The sequence below is a fragment of the Oryctolagus cuniculus genome, chromosome 10 (assembly GCF_051225735.1).
Source record: "Oryctolagus cuniculus isolate XC-2025 breed Fujian yellow rabbit chromosome 10, ASM5122573v1, whole genome shotgun sequence".
Lineage (NCBI taxonomy): Eukaryota > Metazoa > Chordata > Mammalia > Lagomorpha > Leporidae > Oryctolagus > Oryctolagus cuniculus.
The window spans coordinates 74,789,505-74,808,833 of NC_142876.1; the positions used below are offsets into that span (position 1 = coordinate 74,789,505).

General features: G+C 44.0%; 1 protein-coding gene and 1 pseudogene across 2 annotated transcripts; one reads left to right on the plus strand and one right to left on the minus strand.

The window, feature by feature from the left end:
- The first annotated feature begins 1,057 nt into the window (after window positions 1–1,057).
- Window positions 1,058–9,147, plus strand: LOC127492314 (DENN domain-containing protein 4B pseudogene; annotated as a pseudogene). The gene has a single exon (XR_016214187.1). The product of XR_016214187.1 is annotated as a DENN domain-containing protein 4B pseudogene (transcript).
- Window positions 9,148–10,184: 1,037 nt separating this feature from the next.
- Window positions 10,185–11,126, minus strand: ORYCUNV1R1530 (vomeronasal 1 receptor oryCunV1R1530). Its single transcript, NM_001167219.1, has one exon. It carries the CDS (start codon window positions 11,124–11,126, stop codon window positions 10,185–10,187), a length of 942 nt encoding a protein of 313 aa, NP_001160691.1.
- Between the last annotated feature and the right edge of the window lie 8,203 nt (window positions 11,127–19,329).

Here is a 19,329-nt window from a genome sequence, read left to right on the forward strand (position 1 = left end):
AGAGAGGTTGGTCAGTCGGTTGGTCTTCCATCTGCTGGTTCACTCCCCAGATGGCCGCAACAACTGAAGTTGGGCTGATCTAAAGCTAGGAGCTTCTGGGTCTTCCACGGGGGTACAGGGACCCAAGGACTTGGGCCATCTTCTATTGCTTTTCCAGGCCATAGCAGAGAGCTGGATCCAAAGTGGAGCAGCTGGGACTCGAACTGGGGCCCATATGGGATGTTGGCACTGCAGGCGTTGGTCTTAAGTGATAAACCACAGTGCCAACCCTTACACCTAATATTTTTAATTAATCATTTTATTTTATTTGGAAAGTCAGAGAGACAGAGATAGATCTTCCACATGCTGGTTCCTTCTCCAAATGCCTGGAATAACTACAGGTGACCAAGAACAAATCTGGGAGACAGGAAATTGATCTGGGTCTCAAATGTAAGAGGCAGGTACTCAAGTATTTGAAGCACTATTTGCTACCTCCCAGAGTGCACATTATCAGTAAGCTAGAGCCAGAAGTGGAGCTGAAATGGAGCAAGGCTCTCTTGTATGTGATATAGGTGTCCAAAGCAACATCCTAACCACTGTACCAGATGCCTAATCAAGACCTAAAATTTTTAAAGTAATGACCCAAAAATCCTTTGAAAATGACAAAGTAACATATTTTCAGTCGTTTTTGGGTGTCATGGTTTTACCATTATCAATTTTTTTTTGGCTTACAACAAATAAACTAAAATAATTTTACTAGAAAGCATGACCAGTTAAGCATAAAGATAATGGGCAGAATTTCTGGATAGTAAATACAGAATACACGTTATTTCCAAATGACAGACAAAAGTTTTAAAATGATCTAAAAGTGGCATTCTGTTCATGACAACAGAAATCCAAGCATACATAATACCAGATATTGTGAAGTAATAATAAAGTGTAACACAGTTCAGAGTACTTACCAATAGGCTAACCACACTTTAAAACTAATAATTTAGGCTTGCCAGGGTCAAGGCCGCCGGTCGAGGCGGGGGGGGGTGGTAGGGGTAGCGGCGGCCCCCGCGGCCCCCCGCTGGGGGGCCAGGGGAGAGTGGAGAAAGCGGGGCACGCGGAGGAGCGCCGGGCCCCCAGCGCCGCGGGAGCTGGGAGGACGGTGCAGCCCGAGCTAGCGGCACGGCAGCACAGTTCCCGCTTGGCGCGGCGCAGCGCAGCGGGGACGCTGGGTCGGCAGGGATTTCCCTGCACCGCGCCCCACGCCTCGGCCGCCTCTTCACTCGCCGCCCGGGCGGGAGCGGCGCCCGAGTCGGGCGCGCCACGTCCGGGGCAGGGTAGCCCAGCCGCCCGCCGGCCCGCCAGCCCGCGCTCCGAGCCACCGGCCAGCAGGCCGGCCGGCCGGGCAGTCTCGGGGCAGGCAGATGCAGTGGGGGGGGGGCATGGCAGAGGAGCGGCCCCCCCGGCTGGTGGATTACTTCGTGAAGCTGGGCTCGCAGGGAACGGAGCACCCATCCCCGAGGAAGCACGGGTTCCTGAACCCAGCGGTCCCCTGCGCCCTCCCTGGCCTGCTGAGCCCATCACAGATGTGGCAGTCATCGCTAGGGCCCTGGGCGAGGAGGTGTCCCAGGGCTACACCTGCATCCAGGCTTCTGCTGGAGGCCACCCCTTGGAACTCAGTGCCCGGCTCCTGGGTGGAACTCAGCCCGCCATCTGCTACCGCAGGGGCCGTGACAAGCCCCACCTCGTTGAGCTGGGGGTGTTGTATAAAGGGGAAGGAACGGCCCAAGCCTGGCTTCCAAGTGCTGGACACAACACCCTACAGCCACTCAGCCAACCTGGCCCCTCCAGGCCCTGGGCACCCCAGCACCTATCTCACTTACCGGCGGGCAGCAGAGGGGGCAGGGCTGCACGCCCTGGGCATCACTGACCTCTGTCTGGTGCTGCTCAGCAAGGGTGAGGGCACTCCCCACACGTACTGCCGGCTGCCGCGCAACCTCAACCCCGGCATGTGGGGCCCAGCGATGTACCTTTGCTACAAGGTGGGCCTAGCCAAGGGCAACACGTTGGTGTACGAGGCAGAGCTGCTGGGCCGCTATCCGGAGGAGGACAACGAGGCGTTCCCGCTGCCCGAGTCCGTGCCCGTCTTCTGCCTGCCCATGGGCGCCACTATCGAGTGCTGGCCTGCCCAGATCAAGTACCCCGTGCCCGTCTTCTCCACCTTCGTGCTCACGGGTGCCACTGGTGATAAGGTGTATGGTGCTGCCTTGTAGTTCTATGAGGGCCAGGTTGTCAGAGAGGCAGGCAAGGGCGCTGGGCCTTCTGAGTGCCGTGGAGCTGTGTGGCCGAGCAGTACGCAGCCGGCGAGCCATCGCCCTGCTGTCCCGCTGTCCCGCCTTCCTTACCTTCCTCTACCGCGACTCTGTCTCAGGCCCCCACCGCCTGCCCTTGGAAGCGCACATCTTCCACTTCATTCACAACATCGCCTTCCCCTCCCCATAGAGACCCCGCATCCTAGTGCAGATGTCTCCCTACGACAACCTGCTCCTCTGTCAACCTGTGTCTTCACCCCTGCCCCTCAGCGGTGCCAGCTTCTTGCAGCTGCTGCAGAGCCTGGGCCCTGAGCTGGCTGTCATGCTGCTGCTGGCCGTGCTCACGGAGCACAAACTGCTGGTGCACTCGCTGCGGCCAGACCTGCTCACCAGTGTCTGTGAGGCCCTTGTCTCGATGATCTTTCCGCTGCACTGGCAGTGCCCCTACATTCCGCTGTGCCCGCTGGTGCTGGCAGATGTGCTGAGCACCCCTGTGCCCTTCATCGTGGGCATCCACTCCAGCTACTTTGATCTGCATGATCCCCCGGCCTACGTCGTCTGTGCCGACCTTGACACCAACACATTCTGCCAGACCGAGGAAAAGAAGCCCCTCTCCCCTCGGACCCTGCCTCGCAGACCCTACAAGCTTCTGCTGGCCACTCTGACTAACCTGTACCAGCAGCTGGACCAGACGTACACTGGACCTGAGCAGGAGGCCTCCCTGGAATTCCTGCTGACCGACTATGAGGCAGTGTGTGGTCGCTGGGCCGACTGGAGCTAGAGGTCCAAGGCGCCTTCCTCCGCTTCATGGCCTGCCTGCTCAAGGGCTACCGGGAATTCCTGCGCCCACTCAGCCAGGCCCCCTTGAGGGCGCTCCCACGTGGACAACTTTTTCTATCTTCATGGCTTCCTGAAGTCCCACGAGCACTCCAGCCACAAGCTGTACTTCCAGCTGCTGCACACACAGATGTTCTCCCAGTTCATTGAGGAGTGCTCTTTTGGCTCTGCTCGGCACGCTGCCCTGGAATTCTTTGACTCCGGCGTCGACGAGGTCCATGCCGAGTAGGAAAGGCCTGAGCCCACTCCGTTAGTGGAGCTGGAAGAGTTGTCGGGAAGTGAGCTCACAGTCTTCATCACGCCTCCCGAGGAGCCCCCGGTCCCAGACAGCAGCGAACCAACTCCCCAGTTCTGTTACATGGGTTCCCAGAACTACGGGCTGAGCTGTTTGAATCTCCCCAAGAGCAACCTGGGGCACTGCCTGTGCCGGGCACCTCCAGTAGTGCCCCCAGCAGTCCTGCCCCTCGCAGTACCAAACAGGAGATGAAGGTTGCACAGCGCATGGCACAGAAGTCAGCGACCGTGCCTGAGCTGTGGGCCCAGTGCCTGCTGGGGCACTGCTACGGGCTGTGGTTCCTGTGCCTGCCTGCCTACATACAGTCGGCACCATCCCAGGTACCAGCACTGAACACAGCCTACCATGTGCTGCGCGAGATGGAGAGCTGTAAAGTGGTGCTCCCTGACGAGGTGTGTTACCGGGTGCTGATGCAGCTCTGCTCACACTATGGGCAGCCTGTGCTGTCTGTGCGGGTCATGCTGGAGATGCGGTGGGCGGGCATTTTGCCCAATACCATCACCTGTGGCTACTACAACAAGGCTGTGCTGGAAAGCAAGTGGCTGTGGGCACACTGGGTGGGCGCCTGCGCTGGGCCAAGCTCTGGAATGTTGTCCTGGGAGCTACTTAGTTCCACCAACCCCTGAGAGAGCCATGGCGGCAGCAACAGCAGCCACAGCCAGCGGCAGCACAGCAAGAGGTAGGCAGCTCCCAGACAGAGCCCTGTCTGGAGCGCCCCTCCCCTACCCGCCCACTCCAGCACCAGACTACCTGGGCTGGGTGAAGTCTGAGGAACCCAGCCTCCCCTGTGGGGCACCTGATGAAGAGCGGGAGCCTGGGCAGTGCCCGAGGTGCACAGCCCACTGTGGAGGCCGGTGTGGCCCACATGATAGAGGCCTTGGGGGTTCTGGAACCCCTCAGCTCACTTGTGCCCTGGCATGGTGGAAGTCTCTCAGACCTGAGCCTTACCGAGGAGGAGCTGGCACCTGGGGGCAGCCCAGGGGGCTCAGGCCTTGCCCTGAGTGCCCAGTCCACTGAGGCCCTGGAAGGGCTAAATGGCCGTGGGTCCAAGGCTGGTGGGCATCAGGAGGAGGCGGGCACCCCCCGACGAGGGCTGGGTGCCTGCCTTCAGCAGCTGCTCACCCCCTCCCATCGCTCCCCTGCCTCCCGCATTCCCCCATCTGAGCTGCCCGCTGACCTGCCACCCCCAGTTCGCCGCAGCCCCATGGACAGCCTCCTGCACCCCCGGGAGCGCCCTGGATCTACTGCGTCCAAGAGTTCAGCCTCTCTGGGCAGTGAGTGGGACCTCTCAGACTCTTCTCTCAGCAGCCTGCGCCTCCGCCGTTCCTCAGCGACACCCCTGGGTCCTCCCAGACACTTTCCCTGGAAATTCTGCTGTCCATCTGCTCCCTGTGCCGTGCCTGTGATTTGCAGGTGTAGGATGAGGAAATCATGGCTGGCTGGGCACCGGATGACTCTAACCTCAACACAACCTGTCCCTTCTGCGCCTGTCCCTTCGTGCCCCTGCTCAGCGTCCAGACCCTTGATTCCCGACCCAGTGCCCCCAGCCCCAAGCCGACCCCTGCTGGTGCCAGTGGCAGCAAAGATGCTCCCATCCCTGGGGGTCCTGGCCCTGTACTCAGTGACCGGAGGCTCTGCCTCGCCCTGGATGAGCCCCAGCTCTGCAATGGGCACATGGGGTACCTCCCAGCAAGTGGAGAGTGGCGCATGGGCATACCTGAGCCCCCTGCTGCTGCATGAGGGGCTGGAGTCGCTGGTAGGGAATGAGGGCAGTGAGGTGCTGGCGTTGCCTGAGCTGCCTGCTGCCCACCCTGTCATCTTCTGGAACTTCTGTGGTATTTCCAATGGCTGGGCCTGCCTAGTATTCTGCCAGGCCTGGTGCTGGCCTCCTGTGATGGGCCCCGCCCTCTCAGGCCCCACCTCCTTGGCTAACCCCTGATCCAGCCTCTGTGCAGGTGCGGCTGCTGTGGGATATCCTGACCCTTGATCCCAATAGCTGTCCACCTCTCTATGTGCTCTGGAGGGTTCACAGCCAGATCCCCCAGAGGGTTATGTGGCCAGGCCCAGTACCTGCCTCCCGTAGTTTGGTGTTGTTGGAGTCGGTGCTGCGCCACGTCAGACTCGGTGAGGTGCATAAGGCTGTGGGGCTCCTGCTGGAAACTCTGGGGCCCCCTCCCACTGGCCTGTACCTGCAGAGGGGCATCTACCGTGAGATCTTATTCCTGACAATGGCTGCTCTGGGCAAGGACCAGGTGGACATAGGAGCCTTCGATAAGAAGTACAAGTCCGCCTTTAACAAGCTGGCCAGCAGCATGGGCAAGGAGGAGCTGAGGCAGCGGCGGGCACAGATGCCTTCGCCCAAGGCCATTGACTGCCGGAAATGTTTTGGAGCACCCCTGGAATGCTACAGTCCCTGAAGCTGCCCCCTCCAGCCCCAGGCGGGGTGGTGAGAGAGCAAGGGCTCTAGAGCTAAGCTGCTTCCCCGCTCCCTTCACAGAGGAGTTGGGAACAGGCCACAGAGCCTGTTCAGCCACAGGCTCCGAGAGGAGGCAGCAGAGAGAGGGACATGCTGTTGGCAAAATGCACAGTTCCTCCATCTCCAGCCTGCCCAGTTTGTTCATGCTGATGTTGCGGGAGGCCTGGGGGAGCTGGTACAGCTCTGTTCTTCCCCTGTCCTCCACCAGGCACTTCCCTCCAGGGCACACACAGATCTGCACTGCTGTGGTCATCATAGAAGTTTTTGTTTTAAAAAACAACTGGAAAGATACAGAGCTCCTGAGCCTTTGCCCTGAATGGGAGGGGGAAGGGGGCCTCGTTCCCCACCGATGGTGGGCCCTCTCCCCTGGCGTGGTCGAAGGAGCTCAAGGCTCTCTGTGTTTTTCTACCTTAGTGTTTGTATTTTAAGTTATTTATTCAGGAGCAACAGCCCCCTTGCTTATGAGGTTCTTATGGAGAGCGGGGGAGAGAATAGAAATGGGGCACCCTGGTCCAGGGGTTTGTAGCTCCTTAACAGGCAGTGGGAGAGCCCCTTATGAAGTACTGGTACCCTCCAGTCCTAAACCTCCGTGTCCGCTCCGCCTTGGGAAATGCCTCCCTGACCTGGGGCCCTGGCCTGTGCAATAAGGCTCCTTCCCTGCAAAGTTTAGATGTAAATATAGTAAAAACTGCTTCTGTCTTTTTTTTTTTTAAAAAAAGACTAATAATTTAATTCAATCAAGTCGTACAATACAACATAAACATACACAAATCAGTTCCATTTCCGTACACTAGCACAATGTCAGAAAAAGTAACAAAATAATTCCATTACAATAGCAGGAAAAGAATAAAATGCTTAGGAATATTTAACCAAAGGAACAAAAGATCTGTATGTTGAGCTGTATTGAAAGAATAAGTTCCTCATTTTACACAGCATGGGGGAAGTCTACAGTTTATAATAACCTAGGCTATATTGTATGAACAAATAGAACAAAGAAGTTGCAAGCTTATAATTACAAGGAAACGTCAAAGAAGGAAAAATTTAATTATCATGTTTTGATCAGTATAATCATATACATGAATTGGAATATAACATTGTAGCTCATTAATGTGTATGATTGCTAATAAAAGTTTTTTAAAATTGGCAAAATAAATTGAAAAAGAAACAAATAAATGTCACTACATCCCTTGTTTGTGGGTTCAATGAATTAATATTGTTGGACATACATCCTACGCAAAGCAATTTAAAGATTTAAAGCAATCTTACAAAAATTTCAATGAGATTTTTGATAGAAATAAAAAAAGCCAAAATTAGTATGGAACTACAAAAGATCCTAAAAAGGCAAAGCAATATTAGGAAAGATAAAACTGGATGCAGCACACACCCTGATATCAAACTATATTGCAAAGCTATAGTCATTCTTACCTAAAAAAGGAATAAATACCAGTGGAACAAAAAAGAGACCATAAATAAACCTTATGTATATACAGTACATTAATTTTTCATGAAGGCACAAGAGCACACAATGGAAAAAGGATTTGGAAAAATTAGACACGCATATTCAAAAAATATGGAACTGTAATCTTACATCAAAAATATCAATTTAAAATGGATTAAAGTCTAAACCATAAGACATGAAACCATGCACTTTCTAAAAGCAAAGGGGAAAATTTCTTGAGTTGGTGATGGCAATTGGTAGCAAACAAAAGTAAACATGTAGGATTACCTCAAAGTAAAATGTCGGGCCGGTGCCGTGGCTCACTAGGCTAATCCTCCGCCTTGTGGCGCCGGCACACGGGGTTCTAGTCCCAGTCGGGGTGCCGGATTCTGTCCCGGTTGCCCCTCTTCCAGGCCAGCTCTCTGCTGTGGCCAGGGAGTGCAGTGGAGGATGGCCCAAGTGCTTGGGCCCTGCACCCCATGGGAGACCAGGAGAAGCACCTGGCTCCTGCCATCGGATCAACGCGGTGGCCGGCCGCGGTGCGCCAGCCGCAGTGCGCCAGCCACGGCGGCCATTGGAGGGTGAACCAACGGAAAAGGAAGACCTTTCTCTCTGTCTCTCTCTCTGTCAACTCTGCCTGTCAAAAAAAAAAATCCTAAAAAAAAAGTGAAATGTCATTGCACAGAAAATAATAAACAAAATGAAAAAACAACAAACAAAATGAGATTAAATATGTATAAACTGTATATGCCATAAGGGGTTAATATCTATAAAAGTAACAAAAAAAACCTGATTAAAAATTGAGCAAATTACCTGAAAAGGTATTTTCCCAAACACATTCAAATGGACAATAGACATATAAAAAATGTTCAATATCACTAATTGTCGAGAAAATAAAAATAAAAACAGCAATAGATATCATTTTATACCTGTTAAGATAGCTATTATTAAAGAGTCATATGATAAGAAGTATTAGTAAGGATTCAGAGCAAAGGGTGCACTTGTACATTGTTGGTGGAAATGAAAATTGATGCAGGCATATGAAAAAATTATGGAAGTTACTGAAAAAATTTAAAATGAAATTACATATGAGCCATCCGTTCCAATTCTGGATGTATATCAAAAGTATATAAATTCAGTATCCTTGAGAGAAATCTATGCTTCCTTATTCTTTGCAGCATTATTCATAGCAGCTAAGACACAGAAACAACAAAAGTGTCCATTGATAGATGAATAGATAAAATTATATATACCTATACATATACAGATGCACATTAAAAAAATAAGGAAATTCTGCCATTTGCCGCAACATGGATGAACCTCGGCAACATTATGCTAACTGAAATAAGCTTGATGCAGAAATACAAGTATTGCATAATTTGTTATAATAAACTTAGAATAACAGTGAATAGAAGGCTAGCCACAACAAACTGGGAAGCAGGGGATATAGAGAAATTATTTATGAAATGGGTGATAGGGAACTAATGTATATAATGGTGAGTATGATAAATAATCATGTATTACATTATTGAAATTTGTTAAAGTAAATCTCATGTGTTATTACTACACATGAATAACTACGAAAAGTAACTATGTGAGGTGATATATTTGTTAATTAGCTTAACTGAAGTCATCATTTCAAACCGCATACATATGTAAAAACATCACATTGTATACCCTTTTTATTTGTCAACCACATCTAGATATTACTTTTGTAACCAACAATGCAAAACTTGCAAACTTCATTTTGTAAATTTTGTAACCTTTTAAAATAACCTTTGGATTACATGGAAAATACTGAGTAAAGGAGATATAAATCCACAAATGACTCCAAGTTGTTCTCTGACCTGTCAAAGAATTCAAATATGCTGGTCCTGAGCCTTGAGCTCTGGGCGTGTGTGTGTGTGTGTGTGTGTGTGTATGTAACTACATGTATGTATATTTATACATTTATGAAGATTAGAATGAGGATGAATAAAATACATGTTTTACTGAAGTATACAAAAATAATGAAAGGTAATATTCAAGGATTTCTTACTTTCAAAAATTGAAAACCAGACATGAATTCTCAGAAACATACAAAACCACTAAGTGTCAAAAAACAAATAGTTAAATAATACTTAAAAGAAATAATAGTCAAGGTGCATAACCCTGAAGAAGAGAAAAACACTTAAAACAGTGAGAGAGATAACTTAGAAAGATGAGAGGTTTCTCTCTCTCTCCATAGTATAGAGCCAAAGTACAGGAACATTAATATTAATCAACATTATAGTGATGAAAAAAATTATTTGCTTTAGAAGTGGGTGTGCAGCTAAATATGTGTTTTCAAAAGTAAAAACACTAAAAGATTTGATTACCAGTAAAAAAAAAAGCATCAAAATGCACTTAAAGAAAAAAGAACCATTTTCCTGTATTAGGTAAAATGAAAATGGAAGAGTAAGAAAAATGAAATGGTATCACTCCATGGTAGATACTAAACTGAAAGAATAAATCACTTGTTGAATATTATGGATAGTGATGCATTAAGCCTATGGTTATAGAGTGGATTGAAATTATGTTTTTGTGAAAACTAAAGGAACAAAGGAAGGAAAGAGGGGAGTTGAGGGAGGGAGTGAGGGAATGAGGAGAGTATGGTTGTCTTCTTAGAATTGTACCTATGAAATACATCAAATCTGTTCTCTTTGTATTAATAATTATTTTAAAAAAGAATAAATCACATAGCCTTTGGTACCATCAAATTAAAATTATTAAGATATTTTAAAAGTATAATTCCACATTTTTAATCAGGTAGTGAATTCTGTACTTCCTGAATCATTTAACTGATGACAGAAGAATCTAGTTTTTAGGAAAAAAAAGTCATGAACTAGTTGAAAATTGATGCCACTTCCATTTCATGTTTTGTAGAATACTGGTGATTCTTTTATCAGAATTTATTAGTACAAAAGGGCTGACGGTTGCATAGACGTTAACCACAAGCCTCTGGAAGCTCAGAATGACCTTGTCATTCACCCACAACATGGTTGAGAAAGATGATGTGAGAAGGTCCACCCAGTACATGACTACAAAGAAGCTCACCAGCAGCAGAATGGTATGTGTGGCCTTTTTCTCTGGGGAAATTCTTGGGGATAGTCTGGTGCTGTGAATGTTCTGGGACTTCCTCTGGTGCCTGCATAGTAGAATAACCATGTATGCACTTGAGATCAACATGAGCCCTACTGAGAAAACATCCCTGGATAACGTCAGAGTGAGAAGAAGTGCCCTGATGGTGGAGTTCATGTGGAAAAGTGAACAGTATTTACTGACCTTCAGTACATTAGTCTGGGTCATGTTGGTATAAGTTACTGTATATGTGATCATTTTACTACTGAAAGTCAGATTGAGGGACCAGAAAAAGAAGAAAACATGGTTAATATAATTTATGAACTTATGTTTATATTTTGCCAAACAAGTGGTGCTGGGGCTGATGATGATGGCCTGGAGCATGCTCATCAGGCAGGTGGTACAGATGGAGAGACCCCTCATTACCCTGTGCATGTAAAACAAAGCCTTACATTTGAAGTCATTCTGAACATTTAGTGATTCAAACATGTCTGGTGAAAAGAAGTTCACAGAAATGAGCAGCATTACTATGTGGACAAAGGCTAAGTGACAGGTGGTCAGGTCAGTGGACTTCCTCCTTTGGTCTTGAAAAAATGTGAAAATGTAGAAGAAAAGGAGGAAGCTGTTGCCTGAGATCCCAATACTCGCTTGAAAATAAAGGCATTTTTTAATGATAGCAAAAGTGGAGGGTGTGTTCATCTTAATGGCATATGAGGAACATATTTTGTTTAATCTGGAAAAAAAGACACCACAGAACATCAGTGTTTGTTCTTCAGTAGTCAAAATCATTACCGGAGCCAGCACTGTGGTGTAGCAGGTTAATCTTCTGCCTGTGGCGCTGGCATCCCATATGGGTGCTGGTCTGGGAAAGCAGTGGAAGATGGCCCAAGTCTTTGGGCCCCTGCACTCATGTGGGAGATCTGGAAGAAACTCCTGGCTCCTGGCTTCAGATTGGTCCAGCTCTGGCCTTTTGCAACCATTTGGAGGATGAACCAGCAGATGGAAGATCTTTCTCTCTATCTGTCCCTCTCACTATCCATAACTCTACTTCCCAAATAAATAAAATATTAAAAAAATAATTACCATTATCATCATGTTTTCATGAACTTATTCTTGATTAACATGAACTATTGCATATAAATTCTTGACAATACAGCCAGCATCTGCACTATTTCCTACACAAAATAAACTTGTATGTATGAAAAATCAACACATTTTTAATCATGCAATCATGCATGTACAGGGTACATATTACCTATGTTCTTGTTGCCCCAGGACCTACCTATTTAGAAATAAACTTATTGTTCTATTTTTTTTATATTTAGCACCAAAACAATGATAGGTATATAGAATTAATGATGTTTTTACAGTTCAACTGAATAAATGTGATAATTCAAAAAGAATAACTAGAGCAAAACATCAAGAAATATTCAATTGAGTCTTTGTTGCAACCAATCACTCAGATACATTGTATTCTTCATTATTTGCCTAAGATTTTGGACGTTTGTGATAATTCATAATAATTTCCCTATTTGTAATAAGTAGAACAGCAATTTTAATCCCATCTGCAACTTTATAATTCCTTTTCCACGAAATTCAATGTATTATCTGGGCATCAGAGTGTACATATTTGAACGGGCAGCACTGTCTTCAACAAACTGTAATTAACTATATTATCCCCAAATGGTCCTGGCTTTTTCAGTTTAGTTTCTATCCCAAATATCCTATCTGTGAAGATTCTTGTTCTTGGCACAAGATTTCTAATGTCCAACTTTCAGTTATTAAGAAAAAAATCACTTCCTGTATTCATTTTTACAACCACAGCATTAAATTAAGATAATCCCATGTTAATCCTCTTTCTGAGATTATATTTACCACAGGGACACTTTCCCATGCCAAAGAAAATATTCAATCTCCAATAATAGAGCTAAATTCTTTAATGTTTTCTCAGGATATATTCAATACCATAATACCTTGTAAAATTTCATGGAACAATCCTGAAGTTACTGTTTCATGTGATTTAATTGAATTCAAGTGTGATTATTTTTAAATATTTAATTTACTCCAGGCCCTTGCACACACACAAATTATAAACCACATTAGTTCATAGTGCAATTAATTATATATTGAAGATCATGTATTACCATACTTTCCCATAAATATAACTATGTAGAGATGCAGAAATGTTGAGAATGTGTATTCGTGACTCATAATTAGAAACTGATGGCTGAAGTAGAAGTGCTAATAAATCATCTGAAATGTGATTTTACAAAGTATATTTTATGTTGTTGATCTAAAGTTTGCTATGCCTGCTCCAAAAACATATTCTGTTAAAAAATTTACATAGATCTTATTTTTTAGACCCCAACAACAGACAGCTCCAGTTACACGCATCTATATCTTCATTATAGCTGGGTGCTGCTGTCAGGCTGGAACAAGGAACAGCAAGAAAATATTGGATTACAGACTTAAATGTAGTAAGATCATATTTTAAGACTAGTAAAAGGTTATTTGTATATGAGCAGCTAATGATATGAGTATATGTAAAATGATTTATTTATTATTTATTTATTATATATCCCTACAATTTTGTTAGTATACTCCAAGTAGCAAAAGTATCACTGCATATCTAGGAAATAGAAACAGTGGAGAAATTGGATCACAAATGCTGTACTATGAATTTTAGAGAATTCTAAAAACACTATCGGATGATATTTGGCTTCTTGTTTGTTTTCTAATCATTTGAACCAAGAAGACACCAGCCCTGTTTAATTTTCTAAAAGTTTTGAAGGTCTTGCACTGTCACATCCCTGTGAACCACACTAAAGAAATGATGACAATCATACCAAGTGTGTCCAATATTGAATATAGAGAGATATTTCCAAGTCGTAAATTGGAAATTAGAGGAATATCTTATTGCATATGAACACTAAACAGTAATAGTTTATGTTCTTCCTCTCTGATATTATCCTTGCTAAATGCATAATATGAAGAAATTAAAAATATTGGGAACTACTTTAATTTGTCTCCTCCTCTGATTTTTAAAGATAGAGTTACAGACATGGAAAGGGACCGAAGTCTCATCCACTGGTTCACTCTCCAAATGGCCACACAGCTGGAGCTGTGCTGATCCTAAACCAGGAGCTTCTTCCCAGTCTCAGATGTGGGTGTGGGAGCCCAAGCAATTAGGCCATCTTCTACTGCTTTCCCAGGGCATAAGCAGAGAGCTGGATCAGAAGAGGAACAGCCATGACTTGAACTAGTGCCCATATGGGATGCAGCAGGCAGAAGCTTAGCCTACTATGCCACAGTGCTGGCCCCTAATTCCTTTTTCTTAGGTTCAGAAACAGTGGACATATACTATTAAATTCCTTGAGGAATTAATGATGATGTCATGAGTCATAGAGGACAATAAGTATCATTTTTTTCTTTTAGTTTCAACTTGATTTACACCGTTCTCCCTCACTGATGTGAAGAAACATGGGCACTAGAAAACCCTATCGCTTCTGAATTCAAACACTAACATAAATTTCAATAATAAAATTGAAATATACTTACCACATATGTGCATATATGTTTCAAGAAGCAAATTACAAATTGTGAAACTTTTAGTGAAAACTATGTTTATAAAATTTAGGGGATTTTTTCTTAAATAATAAAGGAATACTATGTCCTTTATATTTTGGAAAGTATTATTCTCTCATTGTGAAAAGTTTTACTCTGAATGCACAGAGATGTATATAAATTTCAGTTTACTTATAAAATATGAAGAATTAAAGTTGAATTTGTGGTAAATATTTTAAATCATGCATAATATCACATGCTCCATCTCTGTAATGTAGTAACTAACTCTCCAAACATCAAATATATAACTGAAGGAGATAATTCCAGAGAGCTATATATAAACATCAGAAAAAATATATTTTATATTAGTTATAACAAAATAAAACAAAATTATCATTATGGTCACATGCTAAAAGCTAATTAAGATGTCACAAACTAATCTCATGCTTAATGAAATCTATGGTTGTAAACATTAAAAACATACTAAAGGTTAAATTTATACCAAAATGTTTAAAGTTTTGTACTTATTGTGAATGTCTACTGTCGTTGGTTTTGTATCCTGCAAAATAAAGAAGTATGACTAAATACTTCTGAATTATCTCAAATTTATTAAATATAATATAAAATTTCATTATGGTGAGTTAAACTGGGAAAAATAATAAATTTGGAAAAAGTGAACAGTTACAATTTAGATATGACATTACAGAATTACAAAAACCCTTTCAAAAACCTGTTTATGTCCTCATAAAAATAGTGAATTTTATCTTTGTATGGAAACATCTCCTGTATTCAGTTACTACACATTAAGATAGAAGGCTGAAATGAGAAGAGAATGCTAACACTTCATTGAGATGATCATGTTTTATCTCACCATCCACCTGAAACTTAAGTGCTGTTGCTGAAGTTGAAAAATAGACACTCAGCCACCTTTGTCTTAGAAGTTAGTCCTTGTTTGTGAGATGAGGTCCCCAAGATGTGTTATAAGGGAGCAATGGTTTCAGCCCATCTCCTTGTGGACCCATAATTTTCATGTCAACTCTAGAAGCAGGACAGCTCTGGCTTTGGGATTGATAATAAGGGAGCCACTACAGGAAAAATTGAACCTACTTAATTTCTAGCAAACAGAATGGAGGCAGCTGGGTTCCAAACTTTTCCATCTGTGAGCTCACTTTCCTGGATTACTTTTACCCAGTGGGTTTTACCCATATGGTCTCAGTCCTTGTCAGCAAATAACCTGGGTAGTATATTGCCAGATTTCCCATTTTATCCCTGATGGTTCAAGAATCCCTGTGTGCTTTCATACATGATGCCTGGTTGTCTCTTGTTTTCAAAGTCATAACTAGACCATAGAGCTTTAGTGAGAATTAGGAAAATGCCAGCCCTGTTTTTACCTCCATGGGCAAAATGCTTTGTCCTTCAGAGAACAAAATTCAGAGCTAGGGCCCCAGGCATGGAGAGTGAACTATAGACTGACTTTTTCCTCCTGATTCCCACCAATTTGTCTAAATGCATTTTTAATTTATTTTTTAAGGAATACAAATTTCATAAGTACATTTTTTAATTTTTAAGCTTTTATTCAATGAGAGAAAAGCATAGGAGAGTGAAGGCCCTATCTAAAAGAGAGGGGGAAATCTGGATTCATTCTGAGTATCAGGAGCCAGCCACGTGGAGGAGCATGTAGGCCAGAAAGCATGGGATGGGTGGCCCAATGGCCTTGTGTCTTGGATGTGCAGGGCAGCATGGGCCCACAATGACAAAAGGCCAAAATAAGAGACAACTTTAGGAATATAGTTATTCTTCCTACCATCCACCATACCCACCCTCCCACCCACACTCCCACCCCTCCTCCTCCTCCCTCTCCCAGTCCCATTCTCCGTTAAGATTCACTTTCAATTAACTTTGTACACTGAAGACCAACTCTATACTAAGTAATTTCAACAATTTGCACACATACACACGAACTGTTTGAGAACCAGTTTTACAGTTAACTCTCATAATACAACTCATTGAGGAAGGAAGTCCTGCATGGGGGTTAGTGCACAGCAAATCCTGTTAATTTAACAATTAACACTTTTTTAAAAAGATGTATTTATTTATTTGAAAGTCAGAGTTACAGAGAGATAAGGAGAGGCAGAGAAGAGAGAGAGAGAGAGAGAGAGAGAGAGAGAGAGAGAGAGAGAGAGAGAGAAGTCTTCCATCAGCTGATTCACTCCCCAATTGGCCACAATGGTTGGAAGTGCGTTGATCCGAAGCCAGGAGCCAGGAGCTTCCTCCGGGTCTTCCCATGTGGGTGCAGGGGCCCAAGGGCTTGGGCTACCTTATACTGCTTTCCCAGGCCATAGCAGAGAGCTGGATCAAAAGTGGAGCAGCTGGGTCTCGAATCAGCACCCATATGGGATGCTGGCAGTGAAGGCAGTGGCTTTACCTGCTATGCCACAGCACTGGTCCCAACAATTTACACCCTTATGTATGACGACAGTGACCACCCAAGGCTCTTGACATGAGCTTCCTAGGCTATGGAAGTTTTTGAATCCACAAACTCAGTCAGTTTAGGACAAGGCCATAAGCAAAGTGGATGTTCTCTCCTCCCTTCTGAGAAAAGTCTTTGATAGTCATTTCTTTCTGCTGGGGTCTCACTCACAGAGATCTTTCATATAGAACATTTTTTGCCACAATGTTTTAACTTTCCATGCCTGAAATATTCTCACTGGCTTTCCCCCAGACGAGGAAGTCTTAAGGGCTGATTCTGAGGTCAGAGTGTTACTTTTTTAAATTTATTTTTTAAAGAATATAAATTTCATGAGTACAACTTTAGGAATATATTTATTCTTTCCCCCATATCCTCCCTCCCACCAGCACTCCCACCATTTCTCCTATTCCCTCCCCCCTTGCCAGTCCCATTCTCCATTAAGATTCATTTTAAATTAACATTTTACTCAGAAGACTATACTAAGTAAAGATTTGAACAATTTGCACACACACAAACTGAGAACTGATTTTACAGTTAACTTTCAATACAACTTATTGAGGACAGAGGTTCTGCATGGAGAGTTAGTGCACAGTGACTCCTGTTTTTAGACTAACAATTCACACTCTTATGTATGATGCCGGTGACCACACAAGGCTTTTGAGATAAGCTGCCTAGGCCATGAAAGACTTTTGAGTCCACAAACTCCGTCAATATTTGGACAAGGCCATAAGCAAAGTGGAAGTTCTCTACGCCCATTAGAGAAAAGTATGTCCTTCTTTGCTGGCCACTTCTTTCCACTGAGGTCTCACTCATAGAGATCCTTCATGTAGAACATTTTTTGGGGGCTGGCATTGTGGCACAGTGAGTTAAAGCCCTGGCCAGTAGTGCCAGCATCCTATATGGGCACTGGTTCTAGTCCCAGCGGCTCCTCTTCTGATCCAGCTCTCTGCTATGGCCTGGAGTAGCAGTGGAAGATGGCCCAAGTTCTTGGGACCCTGCACCCACATGGGAGACCTGAAGAAGCTCCTGGATCCAGCCATTGTGGTCAACTGGGGAGTGAACCAGTGGATGGAAGACCTCTCTCTGTCTCTACCTCTCTCTGTAACTCTGACTTTCAAATAAAATTAAATAAATCTTTTTTTAAAAAGAACATTTTTTGCCACAGTGTCTCGGTTTTCCATGCCTGAAATGTTCACATGGGCCTTTCAGCCAGACCAGGAGGCCTTAAAGGCTAATTCTGAGGTCAGCATGTTACTTAAAGCAATTGTCATTCTATGAATCTGCTGTGTGGACTGTTTACCATGTTGGACATTCTCTCCTTTTTAATTCTATTATTATTACCAGACACTTGACCTATTTATATGATCATTTATATACTTTATACTTAATCCTCTCTATATGTTCACTTTATCATTTAATATGATCACTTTACTATTAAGATGGCATTTTTACTACCAACTTTAATAAGATTTGACGTCCCATGACAAGTTTTTAAAGTATACCTTTAGAAGTAATTCTGAAGGAATGTATGCAGAACTATACAGCTTTACCGTAACAAACTTCCTCCTCCTACTCTTATTCCTACTCTTATTTTTTTACTGAGATCTATTTTCTATTGACTTTATACACATATGATTAACTTTATGTTAAGCAATGGGTTCAACAATAGTATGAAGGAAAAAACAAAGAAAATGAAACTGTTCCTCGACAGTCAAGATAAGAACAGTTCCAGTCATCCCTTCTCAAAATGTCAATTTCACTTCTACAGATTTCATTTTTAGGTGCTCTATTAGTTCTCACAGATCAGAGAGAATATATGGTATTTGCCCACTGGGACTGGCTTATTTCACTAAGTATGATGTTTTCCAAATTCCTCCATTTTGTTGCAAATGACCAGATTTCTTTTTTTTTTAATCACTGTGTAGTATTCCATAGAGCACATATCCCATGATTTCTTTATCCAGTCTTTGGTTGATGAGCATTTTGGTTGATTCCATGTCTTAGCTATTGTGAATTGAGCTGCAATAAACATGGAGGTGCAGATAGCTCTTTTATTTGCCAATTTCATTTCCCTTGGGTAAATTTTCAGGAGTGGGATGGCTGGGTCATATGGCAGGTCTATATTCAGATTTTTGAGGTATCTTCATAGTGGCTTTACCAGTTTACATTCCCACCAAAGGTGGATTAGGATACCATTTTCCTCACATCCTCCAGCATTTGTTTGCTGATTTCTGTATGAAAGCCATTCTAACTGGGGTGAGGTGAAATCTCATTGCGGTTTTGATTTACATTTCCCTGACAGCTGGTGATCCTGAATATTTTTTCATGTGTCTGTTGGCCATTTGGATTTCCTCTTTTGAAAAATGTCTGTTTAAGTCCTTGGTCCATCTCTTAAGTGGGTTGTTTTATTGTTGTGGTGTTTCTTGATCTCTTTGTAGATTCTGGTTATTAATCCTTTATCTGTTGTATAGTTTGCAAATAATTCCTCCCATTCTGTTGGCTGCCTCTTCACTTTCCTGACTGTTTCTTTTTCAGTACAGAAGCTTCTCAATTTGAATTAATGCTTTTTGTTAATTTTGGCTTTGACTGCCTGTGTCTCTGGGTTCTTTTCCAAGAACTCTGCCTGAGCCAATGTCTTGCACAGTTTCCCCAATGTTCTCTAATAATTTGATGGTGTTGGGTCATAGATTTAGATCTTTAATCCATGTTGAGTGGATTTTTGTGTAAGGTGTAAGGTAGTGGTCTTGCTTTATACTTCTGCATGTGGAAATCCAGTTTTCCCAGCACCACTTGTTGAAGAGCCTGTGCTTGCTCCAGGGATTGGTTTTAGCTCTGTGGTCAAATATAAGTTGGTTGTAGATGCTTGGG